The following is a 26793-nucleotide window of genomic DNA, read 5'->3' as shown; positions in this document are numbered from 1 at the left end:
AAGACACCCTGCTGCACCCCTCAAATCTACATGTGTGTGCATGTGGCACACATACATGCCCTATGGGCATGTATGTGTGTCACATACCACCCTCACGAATGCCAAATAGGGCATTATAATGAGAAATCGCAAATTACCACCAACTACAAGTTGGTGGTAAATTGCGATTCCTTAACACAAATTCGCACTTCAAAAATGTATCATACATATCATTTAAGGAATCGTAAAATTTGCGATTCCTTAAATGCTATGGCAAAATAAGGAATCGCAAATTATTGCGATTCCTTAAATTGCGATTGTATGATACATTGGAAATAATGCAAGAAGGCCGTTTGGGAATCGCAAAGGCCTTTACGATTCAAAAATGGCTTCATACATATGGCCCTTAGTCACTCTCTGGTTCACAGTTCCCGCAAGACATTTTGTTTCTGAATTAAGTCTCCTACGAGAGAAAATTGCGAGATCTATGTAAGTGGAAGATAAACATATTGCATGTGATGTGCATAGCCCAATAATCTGCGTTTATGCAAACTTACTCTTGTGTAAATTCTAGCTCTTAGTCCTATTTCATTAGCGGGTCACACCAGTCCTAGCGTTTTCTATTATTGCTTTTCATTGCATCGTAATATAACGAAGCATTTTACAAACGGGAGCAGGAGTGCATGGCTAGAGAGGATCAGATGGGACAAAGGTTGTATTGTGCCCTGTAGTATGCTTGGAGATTATCCTTCACACCAGGTGTGACCACTGTAAACGGGCCAGACCAAAGTCATATTTTCGTAATATCCATATTAGATAAGTTTACAGGAAAACTATCCATTGAAGCTCATTTGCACGGAGAAGTGTTGTCCCGAAAATCTGGCAAGGATCCCGTCTTGTTCAGTTTACGTTGATCACCCTGAACGTTTCCGGCTCTTTTCACAGTGCTATGACTGCGCTGCCCCTAGAGTAAGCAGCCGTTCTCCTTTTTGTGTTCATATTTTATTGTTGTGTTGCTTCATGGATTGATTCTTCCTTTTCAGGTTGGCAGCCCAGATGGTTTATCCTCAGCGGTGGGATTCTGTCCTATTACGACTCGAGGGAGGAGGCCTGGAAGGGCAGCAAAGGAAGCATCCAGATGGCGGTGTGTGAAATCCAAGGTAAGGAGGGGCGGAGTCCTAGAGACGGAAGCCTCTTCAGAAGGAAGGGGGCTCTGAGTAACAACTCTGTTGGGCGGTGGGGTAGTCGGACTCTGAGATGGGCACCCCATGGAGGGATGGAAGTGGGACCCTGAGCAGGTGATCCTAAGCGGAGGGGTGTGAGTGGACTCTGAGCAGTTGATCCTAAGCGGAGGGATGGAAGTGGGACCCTGAGCAGTTGATCCTAAGCGGAGGGATGGAAGTGGGACCCTGAGCAGTTGATCCTAAGCGGAGGGATGGAAGTGGGACCCTGAGCAGTTGATCCTAAGCGGAGGGATGGAAGTAGACCCTGAGCAGGTGATCCTAAGCGGATGGATGGAAGTGGGACCCTGAGCAGGTGATCCTAAGCGGAGGGATGGAATTGGGACCCTGAGAAGTTGATCCTAAGCGGAGGGATGGAAGTGGGACCCTGAGCAGTTGACCCTAAGCGGATGGATGGAAGTGGGACCCTGAGCAGGTGATCCTAAGCGGAGGGGTGGGAGTGGACCCTGAGCAGTTGATCCTAAGTGGAGGGATGGAAGTGGGACCCTGAGCAGGTGATCCTAATCAGAGGGATGGAAGTGGGATCCTAAGCGGAGGGATGGAAGTGGGACACTGAGCAGTTGATCCTAAGCGGAGGGATGGAAGTAGACCCTGAGCAGGTGATCCTAAGCGGAGGGATGGAAGTGGGACCCTGAGCAGATGATCCTAAGCGGAGGGATGGAAGTGGGACCCTGAGCAGGTGATCCTAAGCGGAGGGATGGAAGTGGACCCTGATCAGGTGATCCTAAGCGGAGGGATGGAAGAGGACTGATGTAAATGAAGATATAAGGCTATTAATTAAATATAAGGCATTTATTATGCACCACAGAGAATAACTGGTGATCCCATCAGAAAGCAGGGAGCTAACTGACAAGGCAGAACAGAATGGAAAGTGACATCAGGGAAATGGAATGTAAGACTTAAAGGGATACAGTAAAACATAAGTATAGAGAATACAACATATCCTCTCCCCTTCATAAGAAAGGAGCGAAAGAGAAAAAAAAAACAAAATGCAAGCACATGCTCTCCATTACAGGGAGAGACCTTATTTGCAAACAAAATCATGTAAGTAACCTGGAGGTCTCCTCACCCTGTGAGCTCTCCCAACGCTAACTTCCCTGGGGGAAACATCACAGCCAGACTCAGCTTGGGCACTAGCTTCCTTAGAAGAAATCTCACGGTCACATTCAGCCTTTTTGTACAGTGCCACACGCCTCAAGTTCCAACTCTCACCATTGAATAGAGTTACAAATCTTTTATGGACAGACCTGACTTTAAATGGCCCCCTGAACTTCGTCAATCCAACCCCAACACGACCAGGTTTGACTTTCACCCAATCATTTACTGCAATCTTACAACTTCCAACCGGATCACTAACAACAACAGGATTGTCAGGACCAACATTTAACAACTCTTTCATCCAAGCAGCGACAAGTTTGGTGCCAGCAGAACGTCCCCTCATGATACAAAAAGGGACCAACCCAGTCACGCCATTTTCAGTAGTTCTGTAGGCCCAAACCAGGTCATTAACTAATCCTCTCACGTCTGATCTAGAGGAGATTGCCATCTGAATTGCGCCTTTAACCATCCGGTTCGCCCTCTCGACTATTCCATTCCCTTGAGGGTTGTAAAGTGAGGTTCTTGAATGTGCAATTCCGCACTTCTTCAAGAAATTGGCCATTTCTAGAGAAGTCAATTGCGTCCCATTATCAGTGACAATCCTTGTCGGGAAGCCTTCCTCTCTAAAAATGTCATTCAACACAGTGATAGTGTTATTTGTAGTGATCTCCTTCATGAACTTAACAATTAACCATTTTGAGGAAATATCCACTACTACCAACCCAAATCTCATATCTTGGCTCAACTGGTAAAACGGACCAATGAAATCGAGACATATAGTGTGCCATGGACACCCAGGGTCAACTATTGAGCCACAGCCAACGTGACTACCGACTTTAAGCCTCTTTTCGCTCTCTAAGCAATCAGTACATTTCTCTACCCACTGGGAGATTTCTAAGTCCATCCCGGGCCACCAAAAGTTCTCCCTAATTCTCCTCTTAGTGAGGGACTGGCCCAGATGACCCTCATGAGCTAGCTTGAATAATGTAAACCTCACATCTTGTGGAGGGATGAATTTATCTTCCATTAAAATTAAAAACCCATCTCCATCCAAGACAGACAACTGTTCGAGTACTTTTAAATAAGGCCGAAGAGCGGGGGATAGGCAACTCTCTCTCCTTGGACCCTTCACGATCAAGTCTTTCACTTCTCTTAGCACCACATCCTTAACCATAGAGGTGTTCCACAGACTCTTACTAATCGCCCCAGCACAAATATCCACCACCTCATCCACAGCAGCCACAGACCCTTCAGAATTGAGTGATTCTACACCCAACTTGTCTACCATCTCCCAAGGTAGTGGGAGTCTAGAGAGTCCGTCAGCTTGGCAGTTCCTCCAACCCGGAATGTACTCAACAGTGTACAGGTACTCTTGAATCCTAGCAGCGAGTCTAGCTAACCTCGCAGAACCCTTCCCAGCTCCCCCAGGTGACAGAATTTTAACTAAGGGTTTGTGGTCTGTCAGGAGCGTAAATTTGAACCCCCACAGGTACATCCTGTAATACTCACAACCCCACGCTGCGGCTAAAGCCTCTCGCTCGATTATGGAGTAGTTCCTCTCAGCTGTTGTGAGTGTCCTTGAGGCAAAAGCGACAGTCTTGAGCCCTGACTCGTGCACTTGAGCCAACACCGCTCCAACACCCACAGCACTCGCATCAACAGTCAAGACTGACCTACGGTTGGTATCAAATGGTGTAAGGATGCCTGCATCACAAATCTCCACCTTGATCCTTCTGAAACACTCTTCTTGCTCCGCACCCCACACAAACTTGCATCCCTTCCTCAACAACATTTTAATATTTTCAGTCTTCTCTGCAAAGTCTCTCACAAACTTGGCATAGTATTCGATGAGGCCGAGAAATGACCTCAACTGATCTTTGTCGCCTGGAGCTGGTGCATTCCTAATAGAGTCTAATAAATCCCTCTTGGGTTTCACACCATCAACCGATAGGGTATATCCAAGGTATTCAACTTCCTCCACCGCAAATTTACATTTCTCTTTTTTTAGAGTCAACCCAGCTTGTTCCATCCTCTCCAAAACGTTTTTTAAAATCACATTGTGTTCTTCGACAGTCTCTCCGAAAATCAGAACGTCATCTTGGAAATACACAACGTTGTTCACCCCTTTTAGTACAGCCCCCATCATTCTTTGAAACACCCCAGCTGCAGAGGCAAGTCCGAAGGGCATACGTGTGAATTGATAAATGCCCTCTGTTGTTATGAAAGCTGTCAATGCTTTGGAGTCTTGATGTAATTTTATCTGATGATATGCGCTGCGGAGATCCAGCTTAGAGAAGTATTTCCCCCCTTTTAGTGACAGAACTAATTCGTTGATGTTTGATAACGGGAAGTTATCTACTACAATGTTCTGGTTCAGGGTGCGAAGGTCCACACAAAAACGAAATTTTCCGTCAGATTTGGTTGTAATAACTACGGGGGAAATCCAGGGTGATGTTTCAATCTGTTCTATCACTCCCTGGTCAAGCATTTCCTTCAACATCTTTCTCACTTCTTCACGTGCAATGAATGGAACCTTCCTTACCCTGTGTTGCATAGGCACAGCATCATCACGCAGAATAATCTTATGTACATAACCTCTTAACTCTCCAATGTGTTCATCAAACAAACCATTCATCCCTTCAACAATTGAATCCGTGGTTATACTGTCTACAACCATTACCTGTTGTGCTGCCCTAGGATTAATGATTATACCCAAGTCATACTGTTGCCCCCATCCCAAAATTGCTGGACCTGATCTTGCTACATACACCTTTCCCTTGACGGAACGGTCCTGAAATGATATTACACAGACCATAAATCCTATTACATCTATACTCTCACCTTGGTAACCACAAGGACTAATATCACTGGGTAGCAATTGTACATCTTTCCAATACTCTAAGTACATATCCTTGGGAATAATGGTCCACAATGACCCTGGATCAACCATCAACTGGATCTCTATTTCATCAATAAGAAATTGAGCTTTTGGCCTGAATCTTCTACCAGGCACACCTTCACTCACACCATCTTCACCCAAACACAATATTTTGTTGGCACCCTCAACACCAACAATGTCTCTCACTGTTTCCCTGTTCTCCACAACAGCTACTTTGTCTGTATTACCACTTCTACACATCTTGGAGAAATGTCCTTTCCTCCCACACTTTCTACATACTTTATCAATTGCAAAGCACCTCCTAAAATCTGAGTTATGAAAAGTGCTCCCACACCTACTGCACATCCTTCCTTGAAATCTGTTTTTTTCATTGCTAGAGAACCCATTGTTGAATCGCCTCGGGCCTCTATCACTAAAATCTGCACCTTTCTTGTTTACTGCAGCGACTTCATCATGTTCAATACAAGAAACCCCATTCCCTTGCGCATTATCTTTTCCATTATCTCTTTTTTCCATCTCTTTCATGCATGCATTTGACTCCTCAACCACTTTCGCTATATCGATGGCCATTTGCAAGGTAGGATTTTTTGCAGCCCACAGTTTTTCCTGCATCTTTTTATTGCGACACTGCACTATCAACTGGTCTCGTATCATTTCGTCTCTTATCTCTCCGAAGCTACATTTGATAGACAGTTCACGTAACCTAGCCACGAATTGGTCTACTGACTCGTCAATCCTTTGGGGTTGAGTGTAAAATTTATGTCTGGCCATAACAATATTTACCTCCTTTGCATACTGCTTCTTCATACGAGCTTTTGCTTCTGTATACACATTGGTTATTGCTCTTCCATCTTGATTTAGTCCTACTGGAAGATATTTGAATGAGTGTTGTCCTTCCTTGCCTAGGGCGCTTAACAAAAGGGCTTTTTTCCTTGTTGCGCTGAAATCCTTCCCATCCAGCGCTTCTATATAATTTTCAAAGATATCTATCCATTCATCCCACTCAATGGGTGGATCTCCAGTAGTTTGAAGGAACATAGGAGGCACAATAACATTGAGGTTTTCCATTTTAAAAAAATAATAATTTCTTTTAAATAATACACTATTGGTATATGGCCTTTTTTAAAGGGAAAAAAAAAAAAAATTATTGTAGGTGCCACTCTTCTTCTCTACATACAGCTAGTCGAATTTTATTGATGTAAGAACTCTTCCACTCGAAACACACAACTAAAGGAACACATTTGCAAAGCTATAAGGTGCTTTAAATAGACTATTCAGTTTAAAGTCAATCAGTACTTGTAGATTGTTTCAGAAATTACTTGTGCTATCTTTTAAACAAACGAAATGATTTCCTTACGTGGTTTGTTGATGCTTGTTTTTTGAATAACAAGTCCCAGAGTGTGTCTTTAGTTATAAGCTGCGTTATCTAAATTCCTCGTCGATTCGATGTAAGGAACAGCGCTGGTATAACGCGTTGCTAGGTTACTGTTCAATGAAAACAGCGCTCGTGTAGCGCGTTGCCTAGATACAATTGAAACAAAATGGTGTCTGCGTGGCGTCAATGCGTCATTGCCGCCCAACGTCGCCTGACGCTGTGTTCGCGTTGCCTGACTTCCTGCTGGGCATTCGGAATGACGTTACAATAACTGGTGGTGACACGATGTGCACGAAGGACCAGGTAAGCGCTGACTGCTCGCGCTGCGTCTTCGTGACGGCACTTTGAAAAATGCAGAAAGTTTAAATGGTGCAGAAAACCTTTTTTTTTTTCGTGGATCCGACTAAGATTGATGGCAAAAATAAAAAGTCGACCACAAAAATAGTGCGTCTTGTATCAAAAGTCAACCACTAGGCAGTCCAAAGGGAAATAGGCACTACAACAGTTATACTCCGCTCTGCCTCAACTAAATTGAGGATTCAAACGACGATTGTCCACTACTTGCAAGGAACACAAACAAACTCGAAATATATTATAAGTCTCTTGAACTCACCAATAGTTTGAATCAGTTGGTATATGTCGATTTCTTTGATCTTTATGGTTTTTCTTTTCCCAAAGAATGTCTCTTTCTTTATCTGAATTTTCTCATGAAGAAGATGCAGTTCTTTATTTGAATTTTCCCATGAAGAAGATGTAATTTTCCAAAAGGTGTTTTTCTTTCCTTTTCTTTTAAATTTCTTTTCTTCTCAGTATGACGTTTTTTTCCTCTGTTGTCAAGTTTTGAAATAATTGCGTGGTTCTTTTCTCACCAGTGGAGTTCTTCTCCCTCTGTGGTTGTTTAGCTCGCTCTGCTCATCGTCGCCATGTGATGTAAATGAAGATATAAGGCTATTAATTAAATATAAGGCATTTATTATGCACCACAGAGAATAACTGGTGATCCCATCAGAAAGCAGGGAGCTAACTGACAAGGCAGAACAGAATGGAAAGTGACATCAGGGAAATGGAATGTAAGACTTAAAGGGATACAGTAAAACATAAGTATAGAGAATACAACAAGGACCTTGAGCAGGTGATCCTAAGCGGAGGGATGGAAGCGGACCCTCAGCAGTTGATCCAAAGTGGAGGGATGGAAGTGGGACCCTGAGCAGGTGATCCTAAGCGGAGAGATGGAAGCGGACCCTGATCACTCCACCTCCAAATGGGGGTAATGGTATGGGGGTACGGTATGGGGTTACAGAACAGGGCACCACATGTGGGGGAATTGATGGAGAACTCTGAGCAGGAGAACCCAGAAGCCAGAGTGGATGGGCAACACTGAGAATGATAAGCCCAAGGCAGACGAATGGATGGAGGATCAAAAGGAGGGCACCCTCATTGGGGGAAGGCCACCTCAAATGTTGAATGGAGGAGGCACTGAGCAGTGTCCTCAGATGTGTGAAGCAATGCTCATAGAATCTAGATCTATGGTACTGTCTGTTCTAGGCATGATATATTCTAGTTTGTTTCTGTTCTTGTTTCTCCTGGGCTAACAGTGACCGTCAGGAGTACATTAGTGGTCTGTGTGCAACACCCATGTTTTGTTATGTAGATTTTGTAGAGCTCGCTATCAACCGGAAGGGTATCCTGTAACTGAGTTGCAATTGTTGAGTTATGCTGACCAGTGTTATGTAGTGCCTCAAAAACGTGCGTTTGTGTGGGAGTAGTTTGAATTACGCTTGTTTGTGTATGGTGAGCCATTGGAGCCCCTTCTGCTGTGGTGTGATTTGAATGTGGCTTTAGGAGAGTAGGGTCTGCTTCCTATGGTTACACCCACTTTTTGCTGTGATTCTCTGGTTTTTTCGACTTTAGTGTGGCTGTGGGCCTGCTAATCAGACTCGCAGCCCAGCTGTTCTCTCTCTAAATTGATACCATGTACTTTAGGTACATACCAGATTGGTTAGTGGGTCCCCCTTGTGAACCCCTGTATAGTGTACCATAGGTACCCAGGGCATAGGTGCACCTTAGGCCTACCAGGGGCTGCAGCATGTATTGTGCCACCCCTGGATTGCCTTCCAAACTGACACCACAGGCTGATCACTTAGCTTGGGTAAGGTGGTGTAATCACCCCTTACTTAGATATAGTATACCTATATCTATATATACACCTATAAGTCACTCCTATGGCAGGCCTTAACAATCTTGGAGGCAGAGTGCTTGGTTTTATGTGAGAGGGTGCCCTAGCATGAGCTGAGCCCCTCTGCAGCTTTCGGAACCATCTCCTTATAGCTGTTCTATGATATAGCCATACCATATACTCTAAAGTGCATTATAATCCTCGCAGTTAATGCTAACTTTGGTTTGACTTTATCAAAACATGATGTGTAAGGTGTCAAACACTTTGGAATACTACCCCCGCCGCCAGTCCTGGCGGCGGGGTAGCATTCCACCCTTCTAGAGGGAGAAGACATGTAGTTACAGGTTTACCTGGTTAAAGTTAAACAGAGCCTCAGCATCACAAAATGGATGCTGCTGCCACAGACACAAGTCTGACCTCCTGCTGCTGGACGAAACTCCGGCAGGGGAGGCCTGGAAAATAGGTTTCCTGTCCAGGGAGGTGCCAGCACCTCCCCAGACAGGCTTGTAGTGTATTGGGGCAGGTTGGGTTGAATGGAAAGATGCTTTTCCAGACACTGTCTGGGGCACACAAGGTGCTCTATGCATAGCCCGTTTCAACCCAGTTGCTGGGGCACTCAGCCCCAGCTCTGGCGTGAAACTGGACAAAGGGAAGGGGGTGTAACCACCCCTTGCTCAGGTCCACCCATAGGAGGGACCTAGCCAGGTAGTCCAGCCCTCAACCTTAGTATAAGTATAGGAGCTGTGTCCCTAGGACTTTAGATTACCCTGGATGAAACTTTGATACAGAATCCTGGACCTTTGACATTCCATTTCAACTGGAAGACGGAAGACATCTCCCTTGTGGTCAAGGAGTGACCACCCTGTTCAAACGGGAGGCACCAACAGCAACTTTGCCGGTCTGCATTTTTGAGGCTCCCGCCGGATCCCGAAGAATCTGCAACACAGGACACGGACTTCCAGACATCTCTGACACCGACCCACACCCACAGCAAAGCTGAGACATGTGGCGGACACGAAAGACGTGGGACCGGAACTCCTGGACATCCTGCATTTTGCAAGCTGCACTCCTTCAACAAGGTATCTCGAAGATGTGCTTTGGGGTGCTTAAAGTCCCAGCCCCGAGCACCATTTGCCCCGAAGCCCAGGCCCCCACACTCCGCGAGTGTTCCGTGGGCCCGCTTTTGCATTTGAGCTCGACGCGTCTCCCCGGTTCCTTGCCCGTTGGCTAGTGAGCCCCCTGAAGACCTTTCTTTACAACAAACTTGCTTTCCTGGTTGCTCCAGGCTTGCTCCAGCTTCCCTGCAAAGGAGAAGCACCACAGACCTTGCTGGTCTGCAACAGAGCCAATCTTGACATCCTGCGTGGGTTACGGTTGCCAAGGCTTGTTGGGTCCAATCCGGATACCGACACCGCAGTCAACTAGATCCATCGTGGGACAGCTCGAATCCAATGCCTGGTCATAGTCTATGCCTCCTGGACCTTGTGGCTGAAGATGCAAGTTCAACTACTTCACCTGAAATCACCCGACATCGCCTGCTTCCTTCCTGGTCACTGGCTAGTGACCCAGACTCTGTCCCTTCTGCTTTCAGGTTCTTCAGATCTTCGATCCAACCGGACACCTTTCCTCTGGTCACCTGCAGCACTTCTTTGCAGCTCTCCATAGAAAACGACGACGAAACCCGACACGAAAAGACACCTATGCACCCGGCTTCACTGGGTGAGGTAACACGAGTACTCAGGTGCTCCCGTGACTCTCGAAGTGTCCTCGTTTATAAGGGTTCCATCCTAGTCCATCTGGAAGTGTCCTTAAACTGTAACTTTGTAACTTTTACGAACTCCATAGAATGCCAATGGGAACCCGCGTCTGTGTTTAGACACTGCACGCGTCTCCCATGGGCCTCCTACTTCCTAACCTTTGTTTGATTAGAGTAGCCCCAGCAATTCCATAGGCCCCAGGCCTGCTTTCTAATTCTCTTGTGGTTCTTATACCACTATTTTAGTATATGGTTTGTGAGGCCCCTCGGGCATAACGTATACTGTGCAACTTATCGTATATTAATTGTGTGACTTGTATTGTATTTTTACCTCTGACCTCAGAAATAGTGCAGAGGGGTTGTGTTTAGAATAAATACATATATATTTGATACTAGCAGCCCGTCCCGACGTTGTCCGGGTATGAATTGCTGCCGGCCAGTAGTAGATTGTTTTGTAGGATTTTGTTTTAGCATTTCTTATCTGTGACAGGCCTGTGAAACGCTCCGATTCACAGTGCACTGCTGATGCACTTAAGAGTGCACGTTCAGTAGTGTGTGAACTCGAGTTTCCCTACTTTATTTTTCCTTGCAATATTATATAGCGCAAACTTGACAACATGGCATGAGCACAATTTACATTACAGAAGAACACATTCATTTGTGGTAGGCACGGGGAGACAAAGCGATTTGCCTGGAATCACAGGATGTTGAGCTGATGCCGAGATTCGAACGTAGCTCCTCAGCTCTAAAGTTCGCAATTCTAGAACTTGTGGCGGGAGGTGTGTCTAAAAGTGTATGTCGGTGCTGGCCATCAATGAGAGAGACCTGTGCATTTTTCAAATGGGTGGTGAAAAAATATGAGTATGTTGCTGGAGATGTGGGCCGCCGTGCCACCAATATACTTACCGGGGGAGGGTAAACACCCATTATTCCGCAACTTTCTTTCCGCATACCATCACTCCACATACTTTCATTATGAAAGTACCATGACTCCGCAATGCCATTATAACGCATGTCATTACATTTTATATGCTTTTACCAGGCATACATTTACAACGAAATTCGTTGTAAATGCATGAATGGTAAAAGCATGTTTTATTTTTATGTTTGGATAAGGTGAGTATGGGTATAGGGGTATATGTTTTGGGGTACTGAGGTATATGTTTTGGGTGTTTGGGTATTTTAAGGGTTCAGATATAGTTTCGGGTTATGGGGTACAGGGGTAGTTTTAGGGATATTTATGGGTTTTGGGGTACAGGGGTATTTTTAGGGTTCAGGGCTAGGTTTGGGTTTTGGGGTATAGGGGTATTTTTAGGGTCCAGGGCTAGGTTTGGGTTTTGGGGTACAGGGGTATTTTAAGGGTTCAGGGCTAGGTTTGGGTTTTGGGGTAAAGGGGTATTTTTAGGGTCCAGGGCTAGGTTTGGGTTTTGGGGTACAGGGGTATTTTAGGGTTCAGGGGTAGGTTTGGGTTTTGGGGTATAGGGTTATTTTTAGGGTCCAGGGCTAGGTTTGGGTTTTGGGGTACAGGGGTATTTTAGGGTTCACGGGTGGGTTTGGGTTTTGGGGTACAGGGTTATTTTTAGGGTTCAGGGCTAGGTCTGGGTTTTGGGGTACATGGGTATTTTTAGGGTTCAGGGGTATTTTAAGGGTTCAGGGCTATGTTTGGGTTTTGGGGTACAGCGGTATTTTAGGGTTCATAGGTAGGTTTGGGGTACAGTGGTATTTTTAGGGTTCAGGGGTAGGTTTGGGTTTTGAGGTACAGGGGTATTTATAGGGTTCAGGGCTATGTTTGGGTTTTGGGGTACAGGGGTATTTTTAGGGTTTAGGGATAGGTTTGGGTTTTGGGGTACAGGGTATATTTATAGGGTTAAGATGGGTTAGTGTTTAAGGATGTTGGGGTATTTTAAGGAGTAAGGGTGGGTTATGATTATGGGGTGCAGGGGTATTTAAAGGGAGCAAGGTGGGATTAGCACACAATATGAGACATGGCATGAAGGGCGGAACGTACCACACGCCCCCAGCGTTTTGTCACGCCCCCCAGCACACGCCCACAGCACAACGCAGACACGCCCACAAGGGACTACTTTGCTGGCACGGTTCTTTTACCTTTTAAATGTATATGGTGGGCGTCTGCATAGCCTATGTCCTTCTGCTGCAACTGCCCTTTCTAATGCTTTATTGGGTGTTGTGATTGTTACTGTGGTTCCTGAGATTACCTGCATCAAAGGCTTGGGCTCTCTCTTTAATATATTAGTATTGATATACCTTGTGTGGTGTCCTTTCATTTGGTATTTAAGGGATTACAATTGGTAAAACAAACCGCTTCACATGCTCTTTGGAGTTTAGCCTAACACTGCTGGTCCATGCTACCACTAGGATAGCTTGTCTATAAGGTTGACTTTACAACCACCATCAATAATGGTCGATTAGACTGGTGCAAGGTGCCACTAGAACTAGTGGACATCTTATGCCAGGCTAACTTCTCACAGTGGCATTAGAGGTTGAGGGTGATTCTGGCGGCTGAGTTCCGAATGGTCTGCAGCATTCTGGTGAGTTTTTAGTTGATAACGGCATGGAGGGTGTTCCATAGTCAAGCTTGCTTGTGACTAGGGCGTGTGTGACCGTTTTCCGGGTGCTGACTGGGAGTCATTTGAACATTTTCCTCCGCATCTTCAAGGTATGGAAGGATGAGGCATTGGACTGGGTGGTCATGTCAAGTTTGCCATTGATGCAGATCCTGAGGTTCTTTGCATGGGTGGTGGAGTCCCACGTTGAAATGCTCTTCTTGAAGTTTCAAATTCGGTCTTGTTAGTGTTAAGCTCCAGACAATTGGTCTGCATCCAGTGGGTAATTTCAGTCCTGCAGGCATTGAACTTGATATAGGTACTGTGCGTCTTGCTTTTTGAAGGAGAGAATAAGATGCATGTTTTCAGCGTCGGAGAGGATATTGATTGTAAGAGCTGATGATGCTGGCTAGAGGGATTTTGAATACATTGAACAAAGTCTGGCTCAGAGATGATCCTTGCAGAACTTTGTATATGAGGTCATGGGCATCTGAGGTGCCCGGTGGTGCCAGGCTGACTGACTGGGTCCTTCCAGTCAGAAAGGAACCGATCCAGCTGAGTGTGTGTCGTTGGACTCCAATGTCGTGTAGGCGTCGGATGGAGTGGGAGCCAATGTTACACGCTGTGGAGAGGTCCTAGAGGATGAGAGTTGCTGTGTCTCCACCGTCCAGAGTCATGCGGATGTCATTCGTGACGGCAATGAGTGTGGTATCCATTTTGTGGTGGGGTCTAAAACAAACTGAGTGGTGTTGAGGAATATGTGGTTGTTGAGGTAGGTGCGGCGCTGTTGATGAGTTTATCGAAGACCTTGGTTGGGAATGGTAGCAGGAAGATAGGTCTGTTGTCGGCGAATGTCCACAGATTGTTTCTTCAGCAAAGGGAGGACAATTGCGTGTTTCCAAGTGCCTGGAAAGGTTGCAGAAGCGGGGAAGGCATTAATGATGAGTGTGAGCATAGTGTTGATTGTTTGCAGTCCTCTGGAGTAGGCGTGGTGGGGGTAGGGGTCGGATGAGGACAGGGATCCAATGGGGCCCCTCAGTGGATAGAACCCTTGACTAAGTTGGTTGAATCATAGGGTCTGTAAGTGATTTCTTATGCTGATGACACACAGCTTCTTCTGCCCTTCCAGGACGAGGCATTTGACACCTCCATTTTTTCAAAAACTGTTAAAAACAGTGGGTCCTGGATGGGCGAAAGCTGACTCAAACTAAATTCCAGTAAAACCGAAATTCCGTTTTTTTTCATCACAAGCAAATACCCCTGATTCTCTCAGCTGGACTCTGCCCGAGCTGGGGGTTCCTTCCACCCCCTCTTCCTGTGTAAGAAACCTAAGCATCAAGTTGGATTCCACTTTGTCTTTTGAACCGGAGGTCAAACCGGTCTCGGCTGGCTGCTTTGCTACTTTGAAGTCCCTGCGAAAGATGTCGCATATGGTTCCTGTGGCGTCCCAAAAGACCATTGTCCATGCCCTAGTTACCTCAAAATGTGACTACGCCAACAGTATTTATCGTATTTATCTGGGCTTGCCAGCTTACCTACTGCAACGGTTGTAGATTATCCAAAATGCAGCCGCACACCTCATTCTCGGGCTCCCGATATGTCAGTCAGTTTCTGCTCATCTCCGTCAGCTGCACTTGCTTTCTGTAATCAGTCGCAACAAATTCAAGGCTTTAATCTTTGCCTACAGAGCTTTGAAGCTTAAGGGACCTCTGTATTTGAAATGCAGACTTGAGGCTTACTGTCGGGGTAGATCCCTGAGGTCTAATTTACTGAAGCTCCTGCATATCCCAAGGGTCAATAGGGCTAGGCGCAGTGGGAGATCCTTTACTTTTCTTACGGCAAAACTTATGAATTTGCTTCCGGCAATTCTTCGGTTTGCACCTTTGGAAAGGATCTTTAGGAAAGGTCTGAAGACCCATCTGTTTAATGCTTCGGCCGATGCTCAAGGCTGCTAGCCAGTTTTTGGGGTGGTCCTCCTGCTAGCGCCAAGACACTCCTTCAGGAGTAGCTGCGCGCCCTATAAATGCCTATTGTTATGTGGTGGTACAAAAGGGGGTGGTGATGGACAGAACATCTGAACCAATCAAACACTCACACCCAGTCAAAAGATCTGGGTTTAATCCATCACCGTTCTTTAGCCCACTCTGCCACCCCAGTTCAGACATGGCCATATGCAAATCAGTCGACCCTGTGCCTCATGGGAACAGTCCAGCCCGAACTGCCAAACCATGCCTTCCCTGGACCGGAAAGAAGCTTCCTAGGACCAGTTTCTGGCATTGCAGCCGTCTTCAGCCAGGCTTGCTTGAATCCAGTGGCAAAGTGAGCAAGGGACTCACGTCTGAGCATACCCTGCCACACTAATGGCGAACAAAGCGGTACAAAAGGGCACATGAAGCACAGGGTCAAGGCTGATTTGCATATGGCCATGTCTGAACTGGGGTGGTGTGGAGTGCAAAAAAACGATGGATTTAGGCCCAGATCTCTATACTGGGGTGAATGTATGACATTGTTCTGCATTCTGTCCATCAATTGTTGTTTTTGCATTTGTCACCCCGAGTGGGATGGGTATGCTCAGCCGTGAGTCCCAGGCTCTCCACATCACTGGAGTCAAGCTATCCAGGCTGAAGACGGCTGATAGCCAGAAACCGGTCCTAGGATGCTTGATTCCGGTCCAGTAAAGACCTGGCTTGGCAGTTCGGGCTGGACTGTTCCCATGAGGCAGAGGGTCAAGGCTGATTTGCATATGGCCATGTCTGAATTGGGGTGGTGTGGAGTGCAAAAAAACGATGGATTTAGGCACAGATCTCTGTACTGGGGTGAATGTATGACATTTTTCTGCATTCTGTCCATCAATTGTTGTTTTTTCATATTGTTATGTGGTGGCAGCAGTTCCTTCTGGGGTGATGATGGGTCATGTGATTAGCGTTGGTTCTGTGGATCAGATCTGGAAGCGTTTGACCAAGTCTGTCGGGTCCGGTTGTGGGTTGAAGTTGTTGTAAATGGGGGTGATTTTGCTGCTGAAGAATTGAGAGAGATTGTTACAGAGGTCCTGCAAGGGGGTGGTTGAATTGGGGCCGGCTGCTGTTGACCCATCCCAGTTACTTAAAGCATCATCTCTGCCGACAGCCAAGAAGACAGGATCTCTTTCTTTTGGCTCTAGCACCCTGGGCTGTGCAAGATCAGATTTTGAGCTGGATAGTGTGAGCTGCAGTAGGCTGCTCCCCTCAGACATATGAGTGAAAGTTTGTGAATGAAGCTCATCGTGAGCCTGCCTCTGAACCTAGCTAAGGTACTTGGATTGAGAGTTGTGAAAGAACATCTGTTTGTCTACCAGATGTTATCAGAGCCATTTGGAAAGCAGCCAGGGGTGTGAAATGAAGGAATAGGCCATCTCCATAATTCATATTGTGTGACTATTGGGTTAAACATATTGCCAACGTTTAAATGCGTAAAATCGTGGACATTCTGCTCACACTGCCAAACTCCTCTCTTTCATGCATATACAAACTATTCTGTTCCTTTCCGCCTAGCACTGGCCACTCCTAGCCAGGGCCGGCGCTAGGCATGCGCAGTGTGGACAGCTGCCCAGGGCTTCGCACTCAGCTTGCTAGCACTGGGCCCGCAACAGTTTAACACACCACCAAACCTCTTGTACTCTTGCTGATTAACTTGAAAGAAATGTGTCTCTTTGCAATTGGACCTGTGAGAAGGGGGGGTCCTTGGGCCTCTTGGGGATGGTGTTCCAGTTGCAAGGAGACATATTTTTCCCTTTTGTCCTCCAATACGGCCACCTCTCAGGCTGCCCATTCAGAGACTTCGCAGGATGCCCATTGTCCTTCACTTCAGCGCCCCACAGGTTCAACTCTCAGCTCCCAAGCAATTTGCTCGCCTTCAGTCCCATAGGGGCTGTAAAAGAGGTTCTTGTAGATGGCAGAGAGGGGAGTTGCAGCCCAGGAGGAGTCTTCACAAAGAAGCTTCCCGAGCCCAGAAGGTGTCACTTATGCAAATTAGAGGGGCCTCGCACATTCCCTTTCGGCCCTGGGCCCCATAAATCCTAGAACCGGCCCGCTACCGCCTTGAAGTGAGGACTCTTCAAACAGGCCTGGGGTGGTTCAGTATTTCATTGGCACACACTGTTGCCCTCCTTCATTTGCGCAGTGGGTGCAGCCGATCCTCCTTCTTCTGCTCTGTGGGCAGTCCTGTTTCTCCATTTTGTTTAGAAAACTCTTGATTGCCGGGCTGCACATAGTGCTCTGGTATTAACTGCATGCCTGTTACTAGTCACCCTTCTGAGGTCCACCAGCACTGTGTGGCATTTCAATCCAATTTCTAGCATGCTCAATATTGTACCAACATTTGACCGCTCACTTTGATCTTTTGAATGAGGACATTTGTATAGGTATGTCTGTCACTGTGCTGTAGCACTTACCCTCTGCTCTCCAGTTCACCCCACAGACAGCACCCGGATGGACCTGGTCATTCCCGGACAGCAGCGCTTCTACCTGCGTACCCACAGCGCCTCTGAGCGGCAAAGGTGGCTGGTGGCACTGGGCTCTGCCAAAGCATGCTTAGCTGACATCCGCACCAAGAAAGAGACAGGTAAGCGGCCAGGCACACCAGCACAAGCAAGAACCGCACCAGCATAGCTTCATTTTTATTTAAAGCATATCTTGAGTCTATTCTGCGCTCAATAATCTTTAGGCTATGAATTGTAATTCTGGACCCACATGCAAGCCTCCCTCTTTCCTACACACATGAAGCCCAAATACGCCATGGGTGATGCAGCTTTTTGTAACTGTGGGGGTTGTGTTTGAAGCTTTAAGTACACGGAGGCATAATGTTCTCCCCATCTTCACGATTGTTCCGCAATCTTCTTACCAACAGTGGAGAATAGCGCTTAGATGCTGTGCCTGTTCCATTCTTGGGCTCTCTGCTTATCCTGTTTATAGGATGCCAACTTTCTGCCACATGTGTTTTACATTTTTTCTTTAATCTTTTTCCTACAAAACGCTCCAAAGTGGGTGCCTTATCAGTAACCAGAAAGTGGGCCAAAGTGAAATAATGGATAAAGATTAGGGGCAGAGGCACTGCAGGGAAGAATGCCTGGAACACTGTCCTCTCCTGGTAAATCACAGGGTCATGGGGCAAGAGATGGATCCCAGGAAACTGGAGAGAATGTTGACCCTTTTCAGAAGGCAGCTGGGGTATAATTTGTAATGCAAGTAGGTGACTCCAAAGGGTGGCTTTGTCATATTGGTTTAGGAATGCCCCTCCTTTTGAGTGGAGGGCCTTTGCACTCATGTCTGTTCCTCTTCTTCCACAAGCTATGACATGGATCCAGAGCTCTGCTTCCACCTTTTCTCAGTTCCTACCAACTTCTAAATTAAGAAAAATCGACAGCATCCTGGGGAATTGTCATGAGACAAATGCTCCCTGAAGCACCTGAAGGCCTTCTTGGAGCACAAAACCAGACTCTTCCATGGAGCATAAGTAGAGATGCTGACCTTTTAACGTCCAGAGGTCACTCGCGGTCCCCGTCATAAGATATGTCTAAATTGAAGTCAAGGGGCAAGTCACAAAGGAAGCTTAAGAAATCCAAGTGGGGTTTTGCCCTCTTCCCACTGCTCCTGATATAGAGCGAGGTTGTGCAACAGGTGGTCCTATGGCCCAACTCTGGCTGCATCTTCAGACACTGGCACAGTTTCCATCTTGGAGCCAACGAGCCCTGAGTTTCCTGGGCCTTGGTTGTCGCCATAGCAAATAAATGCCGCTAATGTGACCATAGTGCAGTGGTTCAGAGCTGTTCTTGTTCCCTTCGGCATACCCTTTGGTCCCATTGATCCATTAGGAGCTCCAGACAGGCATCCCTCTCCAGGACCATCAGACCGTGCCTAGTCTCTGGCCTCCTGCTAGCACTGGCCCCCACCTCGAGTGCTTTGCTGCGAGCTGTGTCAGAGGTTCCCACTCCAATGTCTACCCTGGCACCAGAGGCACAGCTAACTAACTGCACAGATTCTGGTGCTGGATCTGACCATGGCATGTTCTTGACCTGTGTCTTGGTACGAGATATCTAAGGCTCAGCCTGTGCTGTTTTAGGACTCCGAAGCCGTCCCTTATAACGTTGTTACTTTCGATGGCAGCAGGCCTTTTTCACCTCCGATGCCGGCCAGGTCTTAAATCGAGCCCCCAGGACAGGAACACCGATGAGGAGGTGGATTCGCTTCTCCCGTCTCACTGCACAGATGAATGCCTCTAGGAGTAGTTGCAAATTACTGGAGGTAAGGACACTGCACCTGTGACTGGCCTTCACTCTCGCATGGGTCCTCCATAGAGGAAGAGCGCCCCTTTTGCAGTGATGGTTTCGGAGGATCATGAAAGTTCTGGACTCTCATCTTCTTACTGTTGACACTGACCTCAATCTGTTAATGGAACTCTTACAACAGGAGACCTTGCTTCCTGGCAGTGACTGATTGCATTACTGTGACTTGGTCTAACGCCTTGTATTCGTCCTTCATTGAGCCAGACAATAGTACTGTTTCCCAAGCCTGTTCAGTTCCTGATTAACAAAATGATCACCATGTTGATACTGCCTAAAAGGGCAGTGTGGCCTTCCAATTGCTATATCTGGAAGCTCTCCGTCTATGGTGCCGGTAGCTGATCACTTACAGGATTTCCTTAACAGCCAGCAGCCTGGGGGGTGGGGGTTCCCCTCAATATCAGAACAGACAAACTCGATCAGCATCTTCTTTCAGATTGCCAGTGGTGCCTGCATCTGGATGTGGTGCAGTGCATTTTCACCGCATGGAGCGTGCCCAGGGTAGTCCTGTTCGGTACCTTGGGTAAGACACATGGTTATGTCTTCTGTGTCATGGAGTTTCCTCTCCAAAGTTCTTTCAGAAATGCGTTCCGCCTTTGCTGTGGCATGGGGTTCATTGAATCATTTCCGCATCTGCCAATGATCTCACAAGATCTGAAGAAAGTCAAGATGGATAGAGCACCGCTTATAAACCAGCGATAAACCTTTGTGGCCATGCAGGGTCTGCATTTCGAGCTTCTGAACCTCAGCCTGTGCCCTACACTTCGGCTCCCTCTTCAGGATATCCTGTTGACCACGCAACAGAGCAGGGTTCCTCCTCCATACCTTCATAATCTATGCTTCCATGGGTGAAGATTGGGAGCAACAGGTTTGATTTGCTGGATGTAATAATGGCGGCTCACCGCCCTTCAACTAAGTACATCTACTCGGGTCATTGGGCTAAGTTTGGTATCCGTTGTGAGGACTGATGTATTGATGCTCCTCCAGCGAAGTTGTCTTATTTACTCTTGTTTCTTTTGTCATTGGCCAAGCAAAGTCTTACTTTGGGCACTGTTAAGGGTTACATTTTGGCTCAGTTGAACTTTGTGCCTTGGCCTGATCAGCCCTGTTTGTTCAAATCACACTTTGGGATGCATTTTCTGAAAGGTCTTGTATATTTCCACCTAAACCTTTTGTTATGCTGCAGTGGGACCTTAATTTGTTTCTTACTTCTTTGATGTGTACACCTTTTTGGGTCATGCACAATTGTATCCTAAGGTTGCTGACTCTTAACACCATCTTTCTTATCACAGTCACCGCTGCGTGATGCATAAGCAGCGGCAGGCATTATAAGCTCAGCCTCCATATACCACATTCTTATCTGACAGATCGGTGCTTCAAGCTCTGGTGTCCTTTCTTCCAAAAGTGATCATGCTGTTTCATGTGGGATCACCAGTCACTCTCGTTCTTGTTTTTCCTTCTGCTGCACCCCTTAGTTTCTATATTGATGGCACTAGGAAGCAGTATCTGAAGGATCAACTTTTTATTAGGTTCACCAGTACAAAGAAAATAGAAAGGCCGTCCGAGAGTGGACCTTGTCAAGGTGGATTGTCCTCACTCTCAAGCTGTACCGTTCTTTAGATCAAAAGACCTCTGGAGGGACATTCCACCAGGCCCCCACTATAATCTTAGCTAGGGGTGATCCAGTGTTGAACATCTTCCGGACTGCTACATGATCATCTGTTCACAGGGCATTACTCTATCAATTCTCTGGTCTGCACCAGGGTTGTTTTGCCCACTTGGTCCTTCAAGACTTCCTGGTGTAAAATCCACTTTTCAAACCGTCTCTACAAAAGATGAGGAATCCATGATTAGAAGTATTTTTCAGAAGAAAAGCTACTTACTTTCGGTAACACTCTTTCTGGTGGATGCTTTGACTGCAAATTCCAGACCACCCACTCTTCTCCCCATTTTCTGGAGCAGACATTTTGTATTTAGAGGGTCACAACCTATATTCACCCCTCTATTCCTAGTCGCCCCTCATCTTAGGGCGTATAAAATATGGTGATAAACTGAATGTAGCACGCAGGGGTGGCACCTATACGTGGCTCCTGGTCTTCACATCCGGAGATGGTGCGTACATGGTGCAGCACCCACTAGTACAGTCTGCTCTTGCAAGGTTTCCAGATCCAGTCTGGGAGGATTCAAAAGGTGACACACTTGCAGTTTGGATACCCACCATAAAGAGTGTTACCAAAGGTCAATAACTTTCTCCGCTTCTCACCTGCAATAGAAACTTACTGACAGGAAGAGAGGTGTCTCCACTAAACACACACCTATACTAACCGCAAGAAGGTTATTTGTCGCTCACTGTGGGAACACACACACACTGACAGGAAGAGAGAGGCCTCCACTGAACACACACCTATACTAACCGCAAGAAGGTTATTTGTCGCTCACTGTGGGAACACACACACACTGACAGGAAGAGAGGGGCCTCCACTGAACACACACCTATTCTAACCGCAAGAAGGTTATTTGTCGCTCACTATGGGAACACACACACACTGACAGCAAGAGAGGGACCTCCACTGGACACACACCTATACTAACCGCAAGAAGGTTCTTTGTCGCTCACTGTTCAGAACACACACACGACAGTAAGAGAGGGACTTTCACTGGACACACACCTATACTAACCGCAAGAAGGTTCTTTGTCGCTCACTGTTCAGAACACACACACTGACAGTAAGAGAGGGGCCTCCACTGAACACACACCTATACTAACCGCAAGAAGGTTCTTTGTCGCTCACTGTTCAGAACACACACACTGACAGTAAGAGAGGGACCTCCACTGGACACACACCTATACTAACCGCAAGAAGGTTCTTTGTCGCTCACTGTTCAGAACACACACTGACAGCAAGAGAGGGACCTCCACTGGACACACACCTATTCTAACGGCAAGAAGGTTCTTTGTCGCTCACTGTGGGAACACACACACACTGACAGCAGGAGAGGGACCTCCACTGGACACACACCTATACTAACCGCAAGAAGGTTCTTTGTCGCTCACTGTTCAGAACACACACACTGACAGCAAGAGAGGGACCTCCACTGGACACACACCTATACTAACCGCAAGAAGGTTCTTTGTCGCTCACTGTTCAGAACACACACACTGACAGGAAGAGAGGGGCCTCCACTGAACACACACCTATACTAACCGCAAGAAGGTTCTTTGTCGCTCACTGTGGGAACACACACACACTGACAGCAGGAGAGGGACCTCCACTGGACACACACCTATACTAACCGCAAGAAGGTTCTTTGTCGCTCACTGTGGGAACACACACACACTGACAGCAGGAGAGGGGCCTCCACTGAACACACACCTATACTAACCGCAAGAAGGTTCTTTGTCGCTCACTGTTCAGAACACACACACGACAGTAAGAGAGGGACTTTCACTGGACACACACCTATACTAACCGCAAGAAGGTTCTTTGTCGCTCACTGTTCAGAACACACACACTGACAGCAAGAGAGGGACCTCCACTGGACACACACCTATTCTAACGGCAAGAAGGTTCTTTGTCGCTCACTGTGGGAACACACACACACTGACAGCAGGAGAGGGACCTCCACTGGACACACACCTATACTAACCGCAAGAAGGTTCTTTGTCGCTCACTGTTCAGAACACACACACTGACAGCAAGAGAGGGACCTCCACTGGACACACACCTATACCAACCGCAAGAAGGTTCTTTGTCGCTCACTGTTCAGAACACACACACTGACAGCAGGAGAGGGACCTCCACTGAACACACACCTATACTAACCGCAAGAAGGTTCTTTGTCGCTCACTGTTCAGAACACACACACTGACAGCAAGAGAGGGACCTCCACTGGACACACACCTATACTAACCGTAAGAAGGTTCTTTGTCGCTCACTGTTCAGAACACACACACTGACAGGAAGAGAGGGCCACCACTGAACACACACCTATACTAACCGCAAGAAGGTTCTTTGTCGCTCACTGTGGGAACACACACACACTGACAGCAGGAGAGGGACCTCCACTGGACACACACCTATACTAACCGCAAGAAGGTTCTTTGTCGCTCACTGTTCAGAACACACACACACACACACACACTGACTCTTTACATAAGCCACAAAAACAGGTAAGCATGTACAAATCAATTCATTTTTGTTTAATCTGTAAATGATAAATTGTTAAAATTGTGAGCATACCTACAACTGACTGCCTATTATATATTTGTAACTTTGTATATTTTTTTCAATGTTTTCTAGAGTTTGGTGATCACATCTCAGCATTGAAGGAGAAAATGTCTGAACTGCGGCTGCGCTGTGATCTCCTCATTCAGCAGCTCAATAAAATCAAAGCCTCGTCTGCTGCACCCTGCACAAGCGCAGATCCTCCGGCACAGGTGACGTTTATTGGGGGACAAGTTGGCTGTGCCTGAACTCCGCTCTAGTGGCTGGCTGAGGTTTGTCCTAGTGGCTACGGTAAGATGCAGTGTAGTAGCTGATCTGTGCACTGCCCTCGTGGTTAAGCTTACAAGTTGCCTGTAGTGAGTTGCTCCCTGCACATCGAGGAAATACAGGTTCTATTATTTGCTTCCCCCCTTGACAAAAATTGTAAGATTATATCTAGGGGTGATCATAACTTGCGTAATTATGCAAAATGATTGCACGATTATGCAGAATAACATGAGGCGCCTAACCCAGCATTTAGTACTTTGCACCCTTGCGCCCTAAATGGACAAGAGGATGAATTTTGCGCTAAGAAAATGTTGGTAAATACAACAAAACACAAACCGCAGCAGCCGCTTAGATTTGCTAACTTTGTCGTTCCTGTGATCTTGCGGTAGCAATTATGCATCAATTTACTCAGAATTATGCAAACTTGTGTAATCGTGTCATCTTCTCTAATTTCCCTATAAAATAGTAACACAAAATTCCTCCCAGACTTTATTCTAGTACAATTACGTCATCTCTTTAGGCCTATATTCCTTATCATGTACAACATGAAAAAGTTTAGAAATGGGTGAAATGCTTCGTAATCAGGACAATGTAAAGAGCCTGGACATTTCCATGCGTTGCAGAGAGGCCTGCTCGCATTGGTCGCATGCGCTGTCCAGTAATTCACATGATCTGAGCCCACCCAGCAGAGCATTGACGGTATGTAGCCCTTGTATCTCGCCGCCTCCTGTGTGTTTTTATAGGTGGATCAGGTGTTCTATTTGCATGCATGCAGTGTTTGCAGGGCTCCCTCTTCCCACAGTGAGTTTAGTGGGATCCGTGTAAAATCTTTAGCCGCAAGAGACATTTGTGTTGATTAATCCATACAATGCAGTGGAGATCATTTAGATGCAGCCCTTACAGTCACTGATTTTTAATATCAAATTCATTATTTGAAGCCGCAGTAGCTTTCAAACAGCACAAGCTTATCATTAATTTCCCCACACTACAGGCAATATTGTGTAGGAATCTTTTCTCTTGTGTGGACACCTTTGAAGCACCACCCAGACCCCCACCCGCTCCACTCCCCCCATGAGTCCCAGTGTGCAGGTTGTATGTGTATAGTGGTATTGGCATTCATATAGCACAGCCTGTCGTTACTATTGCCTAGTAGCAGACTTTCAGAAGTCTGTATAGCTCCTGGTTTTCCTTCAGTGTCTGAGTGGTCATGTGATAAGTTATGGTTATCATCTTTTGTTTTGTATCTGGGAAGGTCGTGCTATAAGGGTCACTGAGCTGTTGGGGTGTTAGTTTAGGAAGGGAGTCGTTTAGCTCGGGCTTTTGCTATTTTCTTATGCGCCCCTTATGCATCCCTCATGCAGGTCAACTGCTCAATACCCATTGACCAGAATTGGGCAAAGGATTGTGTTGAAATAGTTTGGTATTTTTCAGCTTTGTCTGTGTTTTATTAGTTGTTTATGTGAAGTGTATCATCATGACAAGGGACATTTGGAGCAATCTGAAGTCCATTTATATGGCAAATACGCGCAGTGTAGGATATATGTTGAGCTCTTTGGTTGTGTGTGTGTGTGTGTTGTTTTGTGATGGTGAAGTTGTTTGGGTTTCTCATATTGGATTTATCTATATGGCACAAGGGCAGAGTAGATATGTTCATACTTTTGCTAAATGAGTGTAAATAAAGGTGGCCAATGGTAAACTTTGGCAGAACATGTTGTCTGCCTCCTCTCAGATTGTTGTTGGGAGCAAAATACACAAGAAGGGAACATGAGATGGGGTAATGAGGTGAACCTGCTGTTTCCCGTTGGGAAGCCGCCCTCCTCCATCTTACCCTCCACTTCATACGAGGAGCTGTTTGCAAATATTCCAACAGTAACCATAGGCTTGTTTTGGTAATAATGAAACATTTGAACACAATAATGGAATCCTGTTACCTGAGGTTGCTGGGCTTAATTTACAAGGGGGACAATTGGAATCACCCCAGGGGGCAGGTACTGCACTCCAACATAACATAACAGGCGTATTTGTAAAGCGCAAAACTACCCGAAAGTGTTCTGCCGTTGAGTAACAGATGTTTATTGTTACCCAACTCAGTGGTACTCCTTTTATCGACCTTGAACGAATGAAAGGCTGAGTGGACTCGCCGGGATTTGAATCTGTGACCATGATGTCGAACACATCCCCTAGGAATTGTGGGATTGGGGACTTCAGTTTAATATCTCTGGTCGAAGGGTGCCCCAAGGGACTGCATCTTAGGAGGTCCTTTAGGATTAAGGTCTCTTCAAACTCAGTCAAAAGAAAAAGATGGAAGGTGGCTGGATGTGACATCTGTCTCAGCCCATTAGGGCCTTTTGTTGTTCCACATACATGTTTTGTAGACCCCTCTCTTAGACTACTTTCAATGGGTCTCTCTTCTTCGACAGCATGTTTCCAACCACATCACCTCCTCCGAGCACTGCAGCTTGCCCTCACTCTCCTTGGCTTTATCACCACCTTTTGCCTTTCTCTTGTTCCTCTTCAGTTTGCTCTTTACACTCCCTGGGATGATCAGTCCCCCGATTCACTGACTCTACAGGGTGGGAAGGGTCATTCCCGACTATAGGCTTTTTGTATATTTCCTATTGAATGTTGGGGGGTGACCAATTCTACTTCAGTTTGATGTTGTTTAGCTGTTTGCCGTAAACTTAGAGATATGAGTTGGTAGTATAGTATCCAGGTTTGAAATATTAGGAAAACTGAAAAAGCAAATTCATTGGATGTTTCTCAAGAAACAATAGTGCTCAGAAGCAGCCATTACACCGTTTGTTGTTAATATGGGCTAAATGGTAGGTTTTCTCAATTGGGGATTTGCACACTCGCAGTATCTGAAGGAAATAGCATTCATTGCGTCTTGTACAAG

General features: G+C 46.4%; 1 protein-coding gene across 1 annotated transcript in view; it reads left to right on the top strand.

Annotated features, from left to right (window-relative positions):
* Positions 1–26793, top strand: part of PLEKHA8 (pleckstrin homology domain containing A8) — a 174691-nt gene that overhangs the window by 5912 nt on the left and 141986 nt on the right. The window contains exons 2-4 of the mRNA XM_086942199.1: positions 1023–1139; positions 17532–17687; positions 23706–23842. Of these exons, the coding sequence (XP_086798325.1) occupies positions 1023–1139; positions 17532–17687; positions 23706–23842 (410 nt within the window). The remainder of the gene's footprint in view (positions 1–1022; positions 1140–17531; positions 17688–23705; positions 23843–26793) is intronic.

This window comes from Lissotriton vulgaris, chromosome 10, assembly GCF_964263255.1.
Source record: "Lissotriton vulgaris chromosome 10, aLisVul1.2, whole genome shotgun sequence".
Taxonomy (NCBI): domain Eukaryota; kingdom Metazoa; phylum Chordata; class Amphibia; order Caudata; family Salamandridae; genus Lissotriton; species Lissotriton vulgaris.
This window is presented reverse-complemented; position numbering and strand designations above follow the sequence as displayed.